Source organism: Cygnus atratus, chromosome 13 (assembly GCF_013377495.2).
Source record: "Cygnus atratus isolate AKBS03 ecotype Queensland, Australia chromosome 13, CAtr_DNAZoo_HiC_assembly, whole genome shotgun sequence".
Taxonomy (NCBI): domain Eukaryota; kingdom Metazoa; phylum Chordata; class Aves; order Anseriformes; family Anatidae; genus Cygnus; species Cygnus atratus.
In genome coordinates, this window is record NC_066374.1 from 13,694,057 (window position 1) to 13,715,535 (window position 21,479).

At 38.1% G+C, this 21,479-nt stretch overlaps 1 protein-coding gene across 1 annotated transcript in view; it reads right to left on the reverse strand.

Moving 5' to 3' along the window:
- Positions 1 to 21,479, reverse strand: part of MAP7D3 (MAP7 domain containing 3) — a 46,222-nt gene that overhangs the window by 16,802 nt on the left and 7,941 nt on the right. Inside the window, exons 2-10 of the mRNA XM_050713436.1 lie at positions 15,566 to 15,667; positions 14,676 to 14,756; positions 13,097 to 13,260; positions 10,094 to 10,208; positions 9,561 to 9,593; positions 4,350 to 4,451; positions 2,140 to 2,238; positions 1,629 to 1,727; positions 424 to 549 (exon numbers count right to left, since the gene is read on the reverse strand). Coding sequence (XP_050569393.1) covers positions 424 to 549; positions 1,629 to 1,727; positions 2,140 to 2,238; positions 4,350 to 4,451; positions 9,561 to 9,593; positions 10,094 to 10,208; positions 13,097 to 13,260; positions 14,676 to 14,756; positions 15,566 to 15,667 — 921 coding nt within the window. The remainder of the gene's footprint in view (positions 1 to 423; positions 550 to 1,628; positions 1,728 to 2,139; positions 2,239 to 4,349; positions 4,452 to 9,560; positions 9,594 to 10,093; positions 10,209 to 13,096; positions 13,261 to 14,675; positions 14,757 to 15,565; positions 15,668 to 21,479) is intronic.

The following is a 21,479-nucleotide window of genomic DNA, read 5'->3' on the forward strand; positions in this document are numbered from 1 at the left end:
TCCTTTGAAATGATATATATATTTATTCTTCCCTTTTGTTAATTTTCTAGCACTGCTCTCTGACTAGTATTTCTCAGATTCATTTGAGTATACACCCAAATGCAGATCTCCAAGTCAGTTAAAAAACAAAAAAAGGAAAAAACAAAACAAGTATCAGAATTTTGGTTCTCCACAAACCAAGTAAACTGGCACTGTTTAAGTTTTAAAAGCCAGTGTTTTTCTCTGGTTTTACTAAATAAACATGCAACATAGCATACGAATCGGTTGTCACTGACCAAAGAAAATATTGGATAAGTAATATTATACATAACCATACATTAACTGTCTGATTCAGACTGAAACACAGCAGTTAGCAACTATCATGTTAAGTTCTTGCTTGAAGAATGACTGCAAAAAACTTTCACTTTGCTGCCCTCCTGTTACCTGAGGGATCTTGTCCATCAGCCGATAATGTAGCAGCACTTTTACTCCTAGCTAAGGATGCCTGTGTAGGGGCGAGGAGGCGACTGATAACGCTACTGTCCAGAGGACTGACCTGGGAGCGGCGAGCTAAATGATGGGAACAAATCAAAAAGGATCCAACATGAAATCATATAATGAAAAAGACAAGCAGTACAAAGCAAAGGAGGTTTGTGAGCACTGTTGCAAATCATAGCAGTTTTAGAAGAAAAACACTGAAGTCATGGAGAGAGAAATCCAAAAAAGATGAATCCAGAAAGAATAAACACTGCAATCTCTTATGCTGCACTTGTCCTCGGCTTGCTTAATACCGATCAATTTAATAGATAGAGACAGATGCATATAACAGGGCTGAAGTCAGTCAAAATATGAAAAGTTTTTGACCCAGCTCTTCAGAGCTATACACTCTAGATTGCAAGAAAGGTTATTCTGACATAAACAGAAGGCTTTCAAGCCAAAGTGAATGGTTATCATCAGGCGTCATTTGCACAGACAAATGGACAGCACTCATCATTCTCTCAAACAGGAAAGATTCTGAAAAAGAATGTTTTTTCCCACTGTTGGCAACAGCTGCTAAAAAGGAAAGTTTCAGAATTGTTAAAGGGAAAAAAAAGAGTTAGAAAAGTTGCTAGTCTTCTGCTTTAGAAAGAGTCCCTAGAGAAAAAAGATATTTGTAACCTAGTGGGGAATACACAGAACAAAGGAGACTGAAGTGAAAGCAGGTTTCCCTCATCATTTGCATGCAGAAAGTTTAGACCAGCAGCAGGACCGGAGAAGTTGCTATTAAACTGAATAGTGAAAGAGAGCTTAGAAAGCAAAAGTAACATTTAACTAAGAAGTGAAAACATCACTAACATTTTTACCGTATCTTACACTTAATCCTACCAGCTTTCAAATACACCTCTCTCTCTCCTGAGCAGAGACTTTCTGCAATCTACTTAGAGCACAATCTAACAAAGTCATATCCTTCTTACAGCATTTTTTTGTCTGCCCCAAGTTAGAAATTCAATCTTTACTATTCACAGTTTTATCTTTACCACTGGATAACTAAAAAGCCCTTAAAAAGTCCTAGAGATTTAACAACCAAAGGAAACTAGTGAAAGTAAGCCTATCCAAACTTTACTGTGAATGTTTTTTAAACGAAATATTCAGCTTTATGAAACAACCACCTGTTTTTTCTTCCTTTTTCACTTTTTCTAGTTCAGGAGAGGAATGGGGTTTACTACTCATTCTATTCAAAGATGTGCTCCTCTTCTTTTCTGTTCCTCCTGGAGACCAAGCGTATGGAAGATTATTTTTAACATAGTATTTATATATATATGATTTTCTAAATTGTCATTCTCATGCTTTGCTTTTGCCAAGAAATCAGCTAAAAACACTGATCTATCATTATGAACCAGCAGTTTCTTGTAAGTGAAATGGTTTGGCTAACATTTGTCTATTCTGCCCCCCGCCTCCCCCCACACTTTTCAGAGGAGTAAGTCTGGTTTATAAGAAATCACCTAATATCTGGCACTGGAATGGGCATAACAATATTTATGCCACAGTGCATAGACCACAGCTACAGCAGTGAACGCATGAGTAAAAACCCAGATAATGAAACTGGGACATGGTTTAAAGTCGATATCAAATACCCCGTCTACCGTCTCCCAGTTCTCAAAATGAACTTGTTTCTAGCACCTTTCTGTTCCACCTGTGAACCTTTGAGTGCTGACTGCTGAGAATGTAGAGGAACTTTGTTATTCAGCCTGTTTAATGAGGCACTTCGCTTTGTGGTACCTGGAAGTGAAAGCGCATGGATTAATTTTGTTGAAAAGCCTAAAAGGTCCCCTCCAACACCAGCCCCACTTCCCTAATACACAGAATTGCAATTAAGTCACTTCCTAGTACAGATCCTTCAGAAGCAGGAAAACTGGAATAGGGAAGAATCACTCCATATATGCATATCTTAAACTCCTGTACATTGCTTATCACAGAGACATGATGCCAATCTTAACAGTTTGAGCTACTCGGATCATCTTTGTAGGCCTTTCTGAATAAATAATTTTAAAAGGCCTCTGTTCACATTATGAATGAGTAAGAGACAGAAACAAAGTGTACACAGCTTAACACAGCTGAAGAAATACTCCACTGATCCAGGAATAAGCTCCTTTCTCTCATTTATGCATTCTGCTCCTCCACCTTCCCAGACACATACACACGGCAGAAGCAATTTGGTCAATTTTGTGACCATATTTTCCTCTGTGATTTGAATTTAGTCATCATTCACCAAACAGGCATTTTTCTTGAGCACCAGACCAGGAGCACAGAATTGTTCTAACTTGCTGTGGTGATCTAAATCTGTCAGTAAGTCACCCTCTACATCCAGCTAATCCAAGAGGTCACAAGTCCTACCCAATTTCTTCCATTTCAGACCACCTGAGATTTTCTTCTCCAATGCATACAAAGATTCACAAAGGATTTCATAGTAGACAGTAAGTTCGAAAGCAATCCCAATTAGCTGATAATTACTGACTTCCTTTGTTAGGTGCTTAATTTCTACTCTACAGCCCTGTTTCTGACTCATACCCGGGCTGAACCCTGCAGACACATTATACATAAATATCACTTCAGATCACAAGCAGTCTCCAGTGACTCAGAGAGACTGCCCCTGCAGCTATGCCAGTATGGATATATTCACCAATTCCCCTACCAGGCAAACAGTGCATGAATACAAGTTTTTCTGCTGCATCACCTTCCAACCTGAACCAGCAAAAATACTGTTAGCCATGTCCATGTTAGAGATTTTTCTAGCACAGCTAATTTGATCAAACGTTGTAAGACTGACAGAACACTTCAGTGTAGACTTAACTGAACGTGATTTCATATTAAACAGCTCTTGGCTTATTAATACTTTTCATTACCTTGGGAAGAAACATTTCGGTTACAGGCAGGCTCCTATGAAACAGAAGAGATTCCCACAAGGAAGTCTCATGCTAAAACAAGCTGATATGTGCTAATACAAATCTTTACTTTTCTAAACAACAAGTAGATTAGTACAATTCTTTTTTTTTTTTTTAATTAAATAATTATTTTCTTTTTAATTGGAAAAGGCAGATCATTAGGATTTACAGAATGACCTTGATGTTACGTTCTGGAAGGTCTGTTTCACATTTCCTTGCTACCGGTAGTGTACACATATTGGGATGGGGCAGAAGGGAGGAGGAAGAGAGAAGACTGAAATGTTTAAGCTTGTCAGAATGAAAAAAACAGAGATCTATCCCATCCCTCTAGATCTCTGTTAAAACCAGTCAAAACAACCTCCTCCCATCCAAAAAACTCCCAGAAGTGTCAAGAGTTTTTTACGCATTCTCTTCTATTTGGTTAAGGCAGAATTCTAAGATTAAAAAGAAAGTGTGTCTATAGAGTACAGGACCTGCACAAAAGAAAGATGCCAAAACTAAGCTGATTTTTTCCTCCCCACAGACAGACAAATGACTAAAGCTGTCTAACAAAATTTAAACTTTACTTTTGTACTATTTTTAGTTTGCTGAAATTTTAGGATGTGATTTAAGGCATGCAACCCCCTAAAGATGATGGGAAATGATTTATGAATCAATCATTCACCAAGATTTGACTTTAGTAAAATGATTACAGAAATAAAAATAATAATAATAAAAAAGACAGTAATCTTTACCGTTACTCTTCTCCTCTAATAGAGATCACATCAACTGGGTCAAAGCCCTGAACAGTCAAGCTGGATTAACAAATTGCACGAAATGCATTTGAGATCAAAATATGAAGTGAATTACACATCAAGGGAGGAAGAGGAGTATCATTTGTCCTCATGTCTCCTCCCCAAATAACAGTTAAGCAGTATACCTGCTACCAGCAGGAACACAAACACTTACTTCGATCAGAAGCATTTAAAAGTGCTGCAGACGATGATAAACGTTTATTCATGACAGCTTCCGTTTGTTTGAGGTTTGCAGTGGAGGTGGACCGCTTGCTGGCTGTGTAAAGAAGTGGTTACTTTAGAATTCATCTTCATACCTGCAGAAGAACCTTTCACATTTTCCTTGGAGACAACTTTGGAAGTATTACATCCTGAAACCTATCTCAAGTTTTGTTTAATGAGAAACAAAAGTGTTATTTTTGTTGTTGTTGTTTGTTTGTTTTCCTTTGATTGTACTTGATACAATTAACACCAGTTGTAACATGCAGAGGAAAGGCATTCAGTTTTAGTACAATAAAGCATAGGTTTTAAGCATGTGTATGCAAACAAGTTATTTTTAAACTCTCTGCTCCTAACACAAAGACAAAGGCTACTGAGGTTGTGTGTTGTTACTAGATTGGCAAGACAGAGAAAGTAACAAAAAACCCCAATAACAGTAATTTCCTTCTTTGTAACTTCCGCTCAGGTATGTCAAAACAGTTATTCGTTCACTAGTTAAGAAAAGCAAAACAAAATAAACGCTTTTGGAAGTATAAAACCAAGTCCCAAAGGAAGTCAAGAAAGCATTCTTATTTCTGATTATTTCTGAAGGGCTGCTTTATTTTAGAAATTTCCTATTTCTTTTTTCTAAAAGCTATTCCTTAAGTTCATGTTTCCAACCAGCTTTCCAACTCTTCTGAAACAACTACACCCTGAGACATTAATTAATTCTTCTATATGAGTATACAAACACACACACACACACACAAAATCGCAACTCCCACTGCAAAATTTTAAGTTTACCAGAAGCCAGATAAAGACCTGCTTTTTAATTTCAAATAATGATCTTTCAGGATGAACACTACTCCAGAGCATGAAAGCCTTGAAAAAGCATGTATCTATTGCAATGGAAACTCAATAAGTAGAAAATGATAACTCATGCAAAGCATTATGGACTAGCATAATAAACATGAAAAGTTCTGTACATCTAACACAAATAATTGATTGTGCTGGTATATTGGACTGCAAAGATGATTAATGTGAACACATCAGTGCATACGACACGCCAAAGGAAAAAGCAGCACTACTCACCACAGGGGGCAGCTTCTTTTCCCTTTGGCTAGTGTGCTATAGCAGCTCCTTACAGCAAGAGCCAGGGCACAAGCATTCCTATGGACAGCCCTACCTCTACTTTTGATTCATGTATCCAACCCAGACTTCCTGAAACACCATGAGCTAAGGTTCTCCCTCTCAAAGGAACAAATGCGAATCCATGTGAAGTGAAAAACACCTTTTGAAGCTGAATCTAAAGAAATGGAAAGCTCTTGTCACAGTGAATTAAAAGACAAGTCCCCATGGGGTAAGAGAAAGGGGAGTTTAGTCAATCTAGTTGAGAAACAAAATCTGAGCTTAGATGATACTTTCCTAACGTAATAAAAATGGTATTTTGTGAATGAAGCCTGAGTACTCTGATAACTAAAACAGCGTTGCAAGGTTTCATATACAAAAAACAGGAACCTGTGATTTTTGTATTTGGGTCTTTCCGAAGGGAAACACTCCCCTCTAGTGGCTGATTTGAAAAACAACAAACAAACAACAACAAAAAAACACTCGGCTCCTGCCTTAATTTAAGCACACGAGAGTCAAATGCCTAACATCGTGGAGATACTTTATATAAATAATTTCTCTTTGTTCAAATTAAGACTTCAGCACCTACATGAATTATGAGCTTTAGTCAATCACCTACCGAGACCCAGAGGGCTGAAAACTAAATCTTGCCTTGAGAAAAATTACACTATGCAAAATACTTCTTTTTCAGCAAGTTTACAGGTTCTGAAGGTGAACTGTGCTGTTTAGTAGAGACAAATGATGAAACTGCTGCTAGAAGACTCGAAAGAAAAATGTACAGTCTATACGTGACTGTTCAGATAAAAAAACACAATTGACACCTTGACTGAAAAAAATCAAATTGGTAAAGCATACTAATACAGATATTTGAATTTACCTTTTTCCAGAAAAGTTTACTTTGCACTAATTGCCTAGAATTGTTAGAACTCAATGCTTTTTTGATCAATACATTTGAAAATACACGATCAGGTGGCCTCATATTTTTCCCTACCTCAAGCACAAGATTGCTTCTGAAAACCTCAAAGCTTTGGACAGTTCGCTATTAAAAAAAAAAAAAACAACTTTGGAAGACAGACATGATTTTCTCAAGTAAGTTAGTCTGGTAACATAGGTAAATATTTCTGTACTTTGATGGGAAAGTTAAATTATTTGCAACAAGGGACTTGAACTGGAAAAAGCGTATAGCATAATTCACGTGGTACCAAACATCTGGTTTTTAACGGTATGGAAAAACAAATCAGCAACAAAGCCAAAGAAAGAACATGATTACCATGCATCAAGGTTAGCAATGGGGAAAGGAGCTATGGAACATGGTATCTTACAAATATCACTGAGAGAACAGCTCTCAACCCTGGCTTCTAACCAAGTTTCACTGAGAGACAGAGGGTGCTGGAGCACTGCCTACCTGGGGTCGCATAAAATTAGGCTAAACAAAATAAAATTATCGGTTTTGTAGATCCTTCTGAGTTTCTACAAGGACAGGGAATCTATTTAGAAAGGGGAAAATCTTGCAACCCAATTTCTATTCTAATAGCACAAGTCTCCACTTCAAGTGCACCTGAATGTCTAGTTTTGCTTAGCAGTCATCACTAAACCTCCCTCATTTATAATGGCTCTGTTGTCAGGGATGCTTTATTACACAGCCTTGCCATTTTTCTTGGTAGACCCACACCCTGCATGTTTCATCTTAGCACTGACAGCAATGTCATTAATGCAACATTAGACTCTAGGGCTTTCATCAATTTTTAAATTTCAGACCATCAGCGGGGTATTTGGTGCAGTCTCAATGAATCACATTCTGTACATAATACACCTGATGGCTGGTGAAATGTTCAGTTACATGGGGTTTACTTTCAAGAGCGTGCTATCTCCATCACCCACAAACACTGCTTTACCAGTCAACATTCCTAAATATTACCGCTGGCATAGCTGGTTCATGGAAGGACATGACTGATTTCTTACTTTTTTTTTGCACAGCAACACAAAAGACAAGAAAGACTAGCATATAAAATAAAGAATATTTGAAATCTGCCCCACAGTGTTTTTCATTTCAAGAAATGGAGATGGAGACTTTAAGCCCAAATCTGCCACAGAAACTGATGATGGAAAAATACCCTATAGAAATTTGCTTTAGACATGCTGTCAGAGCAGGTGCGTTACTCAGCCACAGTGATGTAATGCAGCAGAGCTCATTCCAAACTCTAAAAGTAATTGCTTTCTTTCCAGCAATTATATAAATATAAGGTGAAAGGGATCAAATAAAGATTATTTTCTTCGAAAGCTGGCTGGATTTATGCATCCTATATGTTTTTTGTAGATTTTTAACAACTATTAAGCAATGAGCTCCAGAAAGTTAAGAAGCCAGGGACAATCCTGAAACGGGAATAAATATGAAAAGAATTAATCCAAGCATGATTTCGTATTGTTCAGCCCAGAAAAGACAGCTGTATGTTTGAAATCTCAATCTAAAGACTAACAGAAATTTAAAACAGTGTGCATAAAAGTGCCTTGGTCAAACACTGCATTATTTGTTTATTTCTACAGTCAATTTTTTCAGAATTGGTGCCAAGTTATTCAAATGATCTAATGTAGCAGAACATACATGTCCTTCCTGTTGCTACTTCATGAAGCATAAGGTACAGCTTAAGTCTTTATTTTCACATTAGGAACACGTTTGTTGGAAGACTGTTTATTTGTAACATGCTTCAGCAGTACTGTGATTCTAGTCTTCATGATTAAAGGGACAGACAGGACTCATTTCCTCACATAAATTAGAAGAGAGCAAAGGCATTACTTTATGTTGGTTATAAAGTTTAGCTTTTAAATTAGAGAAGGTAGAAAAGAATTCAGGAGAAAAAAATAATGCTTTCCTAAATATCCATGACAAATGTGATATCCTACGTTCCAAGTTCAAAGACTTTTGGCAATGTGGAATATGCTATCTGGATTTATATATATTTATATATCTTTAATATATATATATAATATATATATATTATATATAAAAATTTTTATATATCTAAGGAACACATGTTTAACAGGTAAAGCAATACAGTGAAAAGTGGCTAATTTTGAAGAAAATTAGGGGTTCATGCTATGCAGAGAAAGGGATGAGAGAAGTTTAAATAAAATACATATGCTTCTGCTGTGTTGCCAGAATAAGCCACAGTAGTTAAATCATGCTCACTCAGACTTTCATTGCATTTTCAATTCTCATATTGTCAGCATTGCAAGACAGCTGTGTTGAATTAGTAATGCTGTGAGCATGCACAGATTTTCAGAATTCAGATTTAGCCGGGTCTCAGCTGAGAGCTGTCGTCTTAAACTACCTACACGAAATAATTTTACTTATTAAACATACAGACTTCACAAATATATCAGTGATTCAAAATGTTTCTATGAATGGCTCACTCTGTACACTGGCAAATACCAGAACTACAATCAAAATACATTAAATATATAGAATTACATTTAGACAATAAGACATCTAGTTTTGCGAAGCCCTACGTGGAAAAAGAATCAAACTGCACATAGGACCCATTCCCTTTTACAAAATTTTAGCAAAAATCATCTGATTTTACAAGTATTTTCAATTGCTCATTAAAAAAAATAGAAAAAGAAACCACAAAACAAAAAATAAACCAACCCCACACTTTTTGCAAAGTAGGAAACAATGAAAGGGTTCAAAATTTCCATTTTTGAAAAAAAGCTGACTACTGAGTTAATTTATTTTCAAATACAATCCTCTAAGAATTTCTCTTCTCCTCCCCTCATGCTGTATCTAGTAATCTTTAAAAACCTAAATGCACATATCCTCTCCCTCAAAATTCCCTCAGGATGCCACAACTAAAGCTGTAGTTTAATTAGCTGGGAGGGATAGTTAAAAACGTAGAGGACTGCTTTCCACTTAGGGATCACATTTGTTGCATAGCTGGCCAAGATCCAGCAGAAGATCTACATGGAGATGGTTTTTCTTAGTTTTAGAGAAACAAGAACTCAAGTTTAAAAGATTAGTAGTGAGTGTAAAACAAAAGAAAAAGAAAATTTTAGAAATCAATACCACCAGCTCCAACTTCATCTGTGGTCTGTTGCTCTGTGGAAGAAGAAGGTTTGTAAGTTACAAGGTCAAATAATAAACAATGTAAGTCAAGCAAAAAAAAATGGGTAAGTTGGATATCATGATTATTTCTATCATAAGCACATTCAAACGTTTTAAACAAACACTTAAAAATTAACATTCAAGCTGGCAGTAAAAGACACTACTAAGACAAAAGTCGAAACACACTCAGTACAGTTCCAGCAATTCAGAAGATAGGCTGAATCGAAGAGTTTTTGGCTTTACTTTATTCCTGGACAATAACTAATTTAAAGTTACTTATTGGCAGGGGCTTTCCAGCTGGGCAGTACATGAAAAGATCTCTCCCAGTGCACCCTTTCAGGACAAGTACAGACAGGAATCTTTCCCCCCAAACCTACCTGTGGATCCTGTTACAAGATCCAACATAGGAAAAGATGCCCAGGTCTCTACGAATAGTACTACACCTGCCAGTGTTCACACTTAATATTAGCCATGCTAGAAAAGGTATTACTTACCTGTTTTGCTCTCTGAATCTGGTGTTACAGACCCTCCCCAGGACCATCTCTTTTGTCGTGTTTCCAGTCGCTGACTCCGTTCCAAGGTACGATGCATAGCTGCTTCATATCGCTCCTATTATTAAACAACACCACTATGAAGTTATGTAACTATAAAGCACAGCTATGCTAAAGACAAAATACAGATCTTTTTTTTTTCCAGCAAGATTTAAAATGTTTTATTTTGTTGCAAAAACTATCACACAAAAATGTTAATGACAATTAACTGTTTCAAAATTGTAAACATGATTAGATTGAGTGACAGCACAGGTAATCTATTTTACTCTTTACTTAAAATAGCCATCAGATTTCCTATTCAGTAAACAGTACTACTTATTTTCTAAATAGGGATGAAGCCCAAACAGAGCAAAAATAATTGCTTATTCTTTATACTATTTATATTCTCAAGTTATTTCTAAGAGGTGCTTGACATTCTCCATTATAAAATACCAAGAGTAAGTATAAGGTTGTTTGTCAGAGAACTATATGAACACTGATCCAAATATTAACTGATACTGACATCAACAGATACACAATGAAACCAGATATAGCAAGATATGAAAGCAAAAAATCTGCAAAAAAGATTAATCAGCTCTAGACTAGAGCGATCACTGCTGACAGGATGAGGAGTACCGAACAATGCTGTCTTCTGTACCCAGGACTAAGAACTGCTAATGTGGGAACTTTAGCTACTGTGTACAAAGACAAAATGTAACCATGCTAGACCATTCCTTCTCCATGATCAGCCAGGTGATCATACCATTCCATACACGTGTCAACAACAGATTTCTCTTCTGGAACAGTCATATCCCAAGCGACCTCTTGAAGCAGTATTTACTGCCGATACATTACAGTAAGATGCCAAGGGGACTTATTATCCAAATGTCCCTCCCTCCTGAGGACGTAAGACTTTCACCTTCTTTCAGCACCATTTCACAACACGGACTGACACGGTCACAGTGTAAAACAGGCAAAGTAAACTTGGAAGGAAGGAGGAAAGGAAGGAAGGAAGGAAAGCAGCATTCCATATACTGACAAAAGATAAAACGAAATGGTGTTGTTTTTTTTTTTGGAACATAAAGCTTAGTTGTTGCCCCCCATCCCTTGTTAAACAAAGCTGAATTAGAGTTTACCTAACATGCCTAAGCATCTAGTCTTTATGTAATCTGTAGATGAGAAGGTATTTGCAGTGTGGTAATTCTTGAAAGTCAGAGTTAAAGACTTTGCTTTATAAACAACGGAAAATCAGTTATCAACTCAAGACATCAACATAAGTTGTGCAAAATCAGTTGCACAGCTGTACAGAATAATTGAGTAATTGTTGTAAGACAGGTATCTCAACGGTAGCCATTGCTAATTGTCTTCAAGACTGGCTTAGACAGAGAACCACTTATTTTTCCACATTGCTCGCTATTGTGTTTCTTCCTCTGCATTATCTAAGGAAGGCAATTAACTAAATGAGACTTGGCTAAAGAACCCTACAAGCACGTGGCAGACTATGTATTTTTGATGCACTTCTATCTGCTAAATTACAAGAGAAGATGGTATCTTGCTGGCAAATACTGCCTTAAGATAGCTTCTTTAGAAGCAATTTTTTTCAGGTGTGAGAGTCGAAAAGTCAAGATCTGTTTTCCTTTTCTGGTTGAAAGCAAGGTTTACAGGTCAAGTGCACACTATTTTCTTACCTCCCTGATTCTTCACGTATCTCTATGTACAAGATCATCTTCCTCCAGGGACCAATTAAAAGACAAGGTTAACATCAATCGAAAACTCATCGGCTAGTCCCTTTACCACTCACCACAGTGGCTACTTAAAACATACCTACCGTCCTCTAAATTTCATGAATAAACATACTGTAGGCTTAGGGGCAGCACCTCTTGAAGCATAAGGGATGTTTGATGCTTAAAGTAGTTGCCTGAAGAGATAATACCACACTGGACTCCAGTCAAGGCCCACCCCAAACATTTCTGCTTGTTCTTCAGCAATGTAAATTATTCCATGAAGTTCAAACGGAATATCCATCTGAACACACCCAGAAGCTGATTACAGATAACAAAACACCAGTGTAGAATACTGCCAGTCAAAAAAACAACCACACAAAATCTATTCCTAGAACAGCATGACAATAGCTGGACTCCAAGGGGACATCCAGCCAGGCTTACATCCTCTTCATCAATGACCACAGCAAGTTCTTACAGCTAGCTTATGAAAGCATGTGTGTGTGTTATGCTTTTAGTGCTCACACACCACTTCTGGAAATCAACCCTTTCATAACTTGCAACACATTTAACATGCATCGGCAGAACAACTCGTCAAAGGGGATGGCACACAGTAATGTATTTATTTCTGTTTTCAGCTTCTATGAAGCCAGCAACATGCTCCACACGTTAAATACTGCTCTGCTGGTCCATGTGCAATCAAAGCGAAGGCAAAGGGACAGTCAATTAAGAACAGCTGATACAAAGTGCAAAGCAGTAAATGGTAAGTACACAGGTAACATCAATTGCACAACATACAGTAACAAATTATAATTTGGGAGAACTGAAAGAATGTGAGACTCTTTGGCCACAGCTGGGCTCCCAGAAAGCAAGACATAGAGCTGAAAAAAGTTTAAAACCTGTCACCCATGCTAATTTACAAATGGGATCTATTAAGTGCACCAAAAAGAAGCAACATATTTAGGAATATAGAGTGTGTTTTGTTGTTTTTTTTTTTGTGAATGTGAAAAATAATCACTAGCCAAACAGCAAACACAGCTCCCAAAGTCCAGAGTTCCTCAGGTACAGTTAAAACTAGGCCAGGGATGGGGATGGAGGACATGTGCTCACTGTACAGATGTGTAAAATGTTTTCACATTCTAACACACACAGCATTCCGATGACTTTCTATTTTTCATCATTCAGAGCATGGTAAGAACATAATGTAGGAGCTCCTATAAAACTACAGAACTTCAAGACACAGTACCTTTTCCTCTTCTATTTTCTGTTTTCTTTTTTCCTCTACTGCTGCCCTCCGTTGTTCCTCTTTCTGCTTTTGTTCTTTTAGCTTTCTCTGCCTTTCTTCTAACTGTTTTTCATACTGAAGTTTTGCTTTTCTCTCCTTTTCAAGGATTTGTGTCTCTTTGGCAGCTGTAAATTTTTAAGAAAAAATTAAAATCAAACTTAACTATTCATTGATATTACAACACGGATTACAGGCAAGAGACTACCAACCAAATTATCATCCCTTCAAACTAAAACACATAGCAAGATTAGCTAGCAGGGCTGGATGACACTTCACATGATGACAGAGATGTCTAATTCTGTCCCCAGGATGGCAATGAATTTGAACCTTTTCTGCCATTTCACTTCACTGTCTAGACAGGAATGCCAGGATATGTATATAAACACTTTCCTTGCCATCATAATAGTGAAGTCTTAATAAGTAAGTAGTAAGTTGAGTATCAAAGTGTGGAATTTTCTGTTGCAATTCTCAGTTTTTTAGAATAAAAGATATACGGAAAAGATGTAAAGTGTTGGGCAACAACACAGAAAAACGCTGCAGATACTGCGTCTGAGTACAAAATAGTTATGTCACTGTTCTCCACAGCCTCCACCTAGATACAGCTGCGCAGAGTTTAACAAGAAGCTTCACCTCCTCTGACAAAAATCTAGCGGCTGAATACACAGTAGAGGTAGTTTCTGTGGCTAGACAGATGAAATGAGCTTAGAGACCAGATAATTATATTAACAACGCACTGGCATTATCTACGTACAAGGCCCCCAAAATACTTCTGAATTTACGTACATCCCAGTCCTGTTCTCTCTTCATGTTAGGATAAGACAATCATTCCTGTTCTGTGTGTCTTTGATCACACATTAAGCAACACAGACATGCAGGCCAGAGTAAGACACTGCTCCTCACCAGCTGGGAGACTGAGAACAAGGACTGCAGGGCATACCGTGACCCTTTCATCTCTTGCTTCACATATATAAACTGAGATTCACATCACAAACAGCATAAAGCTGGGCAAGAGTTTTACTCTTCTCTAAGTCTCAGATTCTTAGCTAAAATAAAGCATATATTGCTGACACTTAAATCCACGAGTCTTTTCAGCATGCTAGGAAACAAGAGAAGCAGTGTTCAAGGCAATCAAGCCATTCAACTAGCTAAGCCCTTTTTGGTTTTCTCTGAATCAGTGTTTCCCAAACCTCAGTCTTCAGGGCTACAGGAAGCTCTAAGATAAAGGTTATCATTTCAGAAATGTTTTTGCTGAGGCTTCCAACAAGAAGTTGGCTATATTTGCCTGGTGGTCCCTCAGAACTGGAAGGACAGAAGCAATATACAGCTTCAAGAAGCCAAAAATCTCTGTAATATTTTCCTCTCAACTCTAATTTTTCTCCATTCAGGCTCACAGATGGTCTCTGAAGCAAGACCAAGGGCAGACCTGGTTGGTGGTCTCCAGCAAGCTGAAAAAAGTGACTAAACAAGGAGTAAGAGAGTGAGTTATCCTTTTATCACAAAGATTTTCAGAAATTATATTTCAAATGGAACAAGAAAATACCATGTTGCTTTTCCCGCTCTTCTCTACGCTCCCTGGCTAGCCTTTGCCTTTCTTCTGTTCTTAGAGTGGAACCGTCTATCACTGTCAAAAGAAAAATTGAAGACATGTAATTGTCAGTTATTTTGAACATTTAAATCTAAATAAAGTAGTCGTAAAGTCTTTCCTACTGACAGGATTATGGAACATCCTGAGACATGCATACCACCAAAGCACTGCACATTTTATATAGAGATTAAAGATCTCAACTGGAAAACTAAGAAGAGGCAGAATACCCTCCCCTTTCCCTTCCCTCACTGCAACTGATCCTTTTTTAATGTGCACCTGAAAGTATGCACAAGATGAAAAGGCCCACTTTGTACAGTCAAAAGAAAGCCTGAGCAAGCATCAGACGTTGTAAGAATGTACACTTATTCCAAATTCAACTCTGATCCTTATTCCTGCACATATTAATTCCCGTGATCAAGAAATACAGGAATCTAGGAAAACTCCATCTGGGAACAGATAGTTCATGCATCATGACAAATTCAAAGTGCTGCAGGATAGCTACTTTGCAGGCTAAGCAGAACCAAGACTGCCTGAGTCTTTGTAGGTATAAAAACTTGAATTTCAGCCAGAAGCGAACTGGTAAGCAAACCAGAACATGAAGAATGCATTTATCTTCATTGTTATGTCCTGCTGAAATGATAGGCAACTTCAGCGGCTGAACTCAGAGAGCACCAAGAACAAAAAGCCTGTCATCAGAACTAGACCTTCAATGAACCTGTGAACCATCTAAACAAGCACTTCATGCTCTAATCTCTACTAAGGAAAGAGCATCAAACTTCTTTTTAACCCCCCACCCCACCCTGTAAACCCAATACTTCATTAAGAACAATGACCAATAATCATACCTGGTTTAGTTGCTGCCTTTATGTTTATTGAGGTCTGGACTGCAATAGGGCTAACACCACTTTGGCTTCTTCTTTCTTCTGCTATGGCTTGGGCTGCAGCAACTGTGAGAAAGAATCATTCCATATTAAGAAAATTTCTACAACCCTAACTCATGAAATAAATACATAAAATAAAAGCATCAAGTTCTATTTGAGGCTGCAGATTCTTTAATTCAAAAACTAACTTGGGTATGCTTATTTTTTAAGAAGAAACAACTTTTCAGATGAGATTTCAGAGGTGACACAGCTTTTATTTGTAAAAGCAACAGAGACAAACGCTTATGTTTTACAATGCATAGGAAAGGACTACATAGTTTCAAAAAAATCAAACTTATTTAATAGTGAACTATTATAAGAGAAACAATATTTAGTAAAGTTATGAGTCTGACTTACACTTAAGCACTTAATAAAAACTCTTTGCTACTGCACTTACATTTGCAGGCTTAAACAAACATAATAAACTGTTAGCAGTAATAGAATAATATTTTGATGAGACCCAAGCAGGAAAAAGTTTCTAAGCATCTTTCATTATTTCATGACATGAAACCGAAAGTGAATTAGCTGTATAAAGTAAACCATTAGGAATGCTCACATTGTACTTCTGAAATTGGATCTTCAAAAATAAATTTTAATTATAAAATAGTTTCCAAAATAGTAATTTGAGCAATTGTGGAGAGACCAATTCACCTTCTCTGAGTTCTACCAAGGTGAATACAGAGAACTGCGGGACTATGGCTCCCAGTTAATCATACAGAAATTGAATGCTGGCCATATTAATTTCACTAAATGACAAAAGCCATTAAGAAGTCTGGGAGACTATTTACTGTATCACTTTTCACAAATCTGCTTTATTTTAGTATCCCTTTTCACTTTAATTAGTGATGTTTAGGGTCTGAAGGCGAAGTGTTGCACGGAGAGCAGGGAGGGCAGGCTGCGGGACAGACAGCTTTACCCCACTTTCCTGCCCAGCTTTGAACGGGACAATCTTTACACAAGTGATGCATCTTCATCAGCATCAAGTCACCTTGGCTGACAGATACAGAGAGATCAATTGGGGTCTTTCAGAAAAGCTTAACTTCGGAAAAAGCGAGAGGAAGCACCAGGCAGCACCAGACGGTCAGATTTGCCATCAACTAAACACTAAGAAGTAGAAGTTAACGCCTGTTTTAAACAGAAAGGGTAATGCACAAAGTTAATTATAATTTAAACCATAACACGGAGGATGAATAGCAGAATTTGGTGTTATATTAAAAAAAAAATTATAATATATATATATTTGGAAAAAAAAAAGCGTTGTCAATGATCTCAGGCTTTCCTTTAATAGAGGAGTGCAAACTGCAAAAGAGGAAGGAAGAGCCTCTCTCCTCTTCATGTATTGCCATGACAACTAGCTCTGTCATGGTAATAATCCTCCCTAAGGCTGTGCCCAAGAACAATCACCTCAAAGTGTTTAATCCCATGTGATGTCTGTGATAAATGCTGATTACAATACTTATTCAGCAACTCTAAATTGTCACCCGCAGCTGTTGCCATGTCTTGAACTAATTTTTCATTGCAGCCCCAAACAAAAGTCTTCCTCAATTCTACCCAATGCATCTTTGAGGCTCTTTTCAAGCAAATAAGAGACCTGATATAACGCGACATGGTAAGATTACCAATTTGCAAAGAGAAGAGCTAAAACAGGGCACGCTGTAATTTCACCACACAGAAAGTCAGGCAAAAAGCTGATTTTGTGAGTACTGCACGTCACATGGACATGAATCTAGCTCAGGTCACCAGCCAGAAAACAGGAAAGTTGTAACTGCTGCACACAACAAGACGTGAAAACACTGAGAAAGAACAGCCTGCTGCAGGTTTTTCTGAGCACAAGAACATACAGCCAGAACATTTATACCCAGTGAGACCCCTGTAGACCACAAAGACTGAAAAAAAATGAGCATCCTCAAATACAATTTTAAATTAAGAGAAATATAGAAACCCAGTTGCATTTTTTCTTCAGTCTCCATCGGAAGAGGTACGCGGGTGGGCTGAGCCAATTCAGCCCAGCTCAGCTGGGAACTGAGCACAACGGAATAAATTCACCCGACTTGGACACAGGTTGTAGTCAAAACCAACACTGGAATTTTGTCTGTACTCCCAGAAACTTTAAACACCCAAATTTCCGTAACAAAGTTACAGGAAGAAGCAAGCCGTAATGTAAAAAGGTACCAAATTAATCTTACTTTACCTGCAGAAGTATTTTACTATTAGAAATCTTGATGAACAAACTGGTTATTATGGATTTATGGGATTATGTATTTATTCACTAAAAAAAAGAACACAAACGCTTAACTAATGTTTATGATTAGAAGGCACCATTTAAAAATGTGTCCTATCTACAAGGCAATTAGTTCATTTTAAAAATATAATTAAGGTTGCAAAAAATATTTGAGGTTCTATAGGAGAACATAAAAGTGGGTTACAAAACCAGTACAACTTGCAAAGGGCACAGAGAAGGAAAAGGTCTAAAAATACTTAACCAAAGGATTTTGCATGGCAGTTAAAACATTTCTGATCACTGATTCAGCAATCTGTAATTTTAATAGAAATAATGTGCTTACAAATTTGAAAGTGGCAGATTCAGAGGCACTAGGAGTGCACCTTCATGTCACACCGAAACGATCCATTTAACTAACAAAATTAGAATTAAAAACGAACTACAGATTTAAGCACACGATTATTAAAAGGGAAACAGCTATCACATTAGATGTATCCTCAAAACGTGTGAGCTCAACTTCACCAAATCTCACATCAGCAGAAAGGTTTAATGGCCCTTGTCAATTTTACGGTAAATTTACGATAAAATCTGTAATTTTCAACATCAACATTCTACTGTATGGGGAGATTAACTACACACTGTTGTACTGTGCAAATTCTAAAGAACACAGATCTTATTTTTCTTTAATATGGTAAAAGATATTTTTTTTACTAGATCTTAATATTCTTTAGCATAAGATGCCTGTGATTTTTTAGAATACTTTCCCATAATAAATGCAGCAATCTGTTATGTAGCAAAGCTTCACTGAAATGAATTTCCCACAAAACCTATCTATCTTTGTAAAATAAGCCTAGTGTTTCTGTAATTAATCAGGAAACCCCAGAACAGGAAACCAGTTAACAACCACTTCACTACAGCCTGTATCATGTGCTGTATTACTGGGGGATGCCTTCACGGACACATTCAGCAAACTTCCTGGAGCAGAAAAATTCTCTTAGAGGCAAACTAAATCTCATTTCTATTCTGAGCTTCCCTCCCACAGCAGTCACTAAAGGCTTTCACAACAATTACTTGTTAGCAGCATGATATGTGTGCTTATTTTACAGCAGTCTAAATACTTCAGCTAAAATTAATAGAGGCACAAGACATCCATGTGGCCAGTACCAATATCTGCGTTCGTGCATAATAAAATAGGGCCATTTGGAACAGAAAATGGTTAGGTAACTTGGGCAGCAGTTTTCCTTCTGCCTTGTCACTACCACCTAACATCACACATCTGGCCCAGCACATCTCGGATAAGACAAACCAACCCAACCCAACCCAACCGGAGCACCAAGAGCTGCCACGGGCCGGACAAGGCAGACTCGTCTCCCAGCTCACCTCCAGCCCGCAGCCCAGCTAACAGCGCTGGTCTGGTGGCACCTCCCTCGCACCGAGCATGACGACACTTCCCTCTCTGATTAGGTTTCCAATATGCCCTGAAGAGCCCGCTGCTATAAATAAAGCTTTATTTCTATTTCTATCCTTGCGCCGAGCTAATGCTCTTGGCCACTGCCAAGACTGTCAAAGGACCCACACAGTTGCTGTTCTTAGCAAGCCTCATTAGGACCTGAACCGGCTCCGTCCCTTTACCTAGCAAGGTTGAGGGCTTCCATCGCATCGTCTTTCACGGTGTCTTTGACCCGACCAGATGCTGCCCCACTCTCTCTTCCTCTCCTGTGCCAAACCAGAAGGGAGAGCAGAATATGCTGACTTTCACAGCAATCCTGGTTCTTACGATTTAATGACTCATTATGTAAAACAAACAAACAAACAAAAAAACCCCAGGGTAAGCCTTTGAAACTAAAGTTAGAAGATCTCTTCAATGTTAAGCATCATTATCAATCTACACGTTTTCACAAATGTTTAAATCGGGTACCAAGAAGCCAACGAGCAACGCATAAAACAGAATGAATTTGAACTTCCCACTAAACATCTCTGATTTTATAGCAGACTGTGTCAAATTTGCAAGATGTCGTTTTTGTATTGCATTAACTCTTTTCTCAATCAGTAACTCTTTGCCTAGCTGCTAGTAATCCCTTTCGGTAACACTCCTCAGATCCTATGTCTTTTAACATTTTTTCCAAAGCAGGAAGAAGTTAGGATTCAAGGCTGAGATTTCCATGTATTTTCCTTTAAGCTGATTTCCACCTATCAATTACCACAGGTTAAGATAAACAGATGCAAGACCATCCATTAGACAGTTTGAAAAACTGGGTACTGTCTTTACAGCATTACTCCTTGGCAGCAGGACGCACCGCACCCTCTCCTAAACGGGTGGACAACAAGGTTTTTAATGATGAATTGAACAGCCCCCTCCCTACGCACTCCTCTTTTCCCTGCTTTCCCCCTTCTCTCTCTTTTCCCTGGTGCCCCTCACGTCCCACCTTCGGGCTGCAAGGGCCGACGGGCTCCACCAGCGGCACGCGTGCCGCCCAGCAGGCACCTTCTGACGGACCAGCTGGGAGGCAGATGGTTCTCCTGTTTTGTCTGGGCAGTCACCAGATGGGAAGCATGCAGATCTTCCGAAAACAGAGCGCGCCGTCTCTCAGCTTCAGCAGGCCAGAAGAGCTTCCTGTTGTCCTACCCTTATTCTAGTTTCTATTTGCAGCCTTTCATTTTAGACGGATTCCCTACATGGGATATCTATTTTATCACCTTTATGTGCTTTCCTCCCCCCAAGCATTTGTCCTGCAGTGTTTAAGTCTGTTTCTGTACCTAATTCTCTACTACAATCTGGTTTTCTTCCCAATGCTCAAGGCAGCTTAGGATGATTTCTTCAGCTCACCAAAAGTACTGCTCCCACTGGAAAACTGCTTGACACAAGCATGTGTAGTATACAAATTAGCAGCTCTACAAATAAATACTTGAGATATATTTGCAAGAAAGTAAGTTTTCAATTACCCTTAAAATACCCATACTCAGATTAAGAACTGGAAACATCAAAAAAAATCCACATAATTAAAAAAAAAAAACTACTTCTTACTAGGAACTCTACAAAGATGTGGCTGAAGCAATCTCAAAAAGATGTTACATGCTCTTTCAGCCTAGGGCATGCTCAGCAAGGCACCAGGAAGATTGTTAGTTAATTTGTGGGTTGATCTCTGTACACGTTTCCCTAAGGGAAGCATACAATCTAAACCAAACTTGAATGTAGTAAGAGCACAGGCCAAAGAATCAAAATTTGTTCTTAAATGAATTGGCAGCCATCTACAAAAACTTTCTATAGCCAGAGAAGCTATCCCATTGTCCAAAAGCAGCATCAGCTGAGTACCATGCTTGGTCCAAAAGCTAGCGATACATACTGTGAACCAACCTCCTACGGAGAGTCTTACTAATTCCTACTCTCTCTCATATTCTGTTACTTTAACCTTACTCACACCACTCAGACCAGAGTTATGCTTCTCTCTACTTAATGGGGGAAGCAACTTCCCGCACAAGGCTTAAAGAGGAAGAAGAGATGTCACCAACTCTTCAAGAAGCCATCACAGAGTTGGTAGGAAGCTCTATACCATGTACACAGAGGACTTCTACAGGGCTGACTAGCTACATGCACCCCCCTTTTCTGGAAAAGAGACC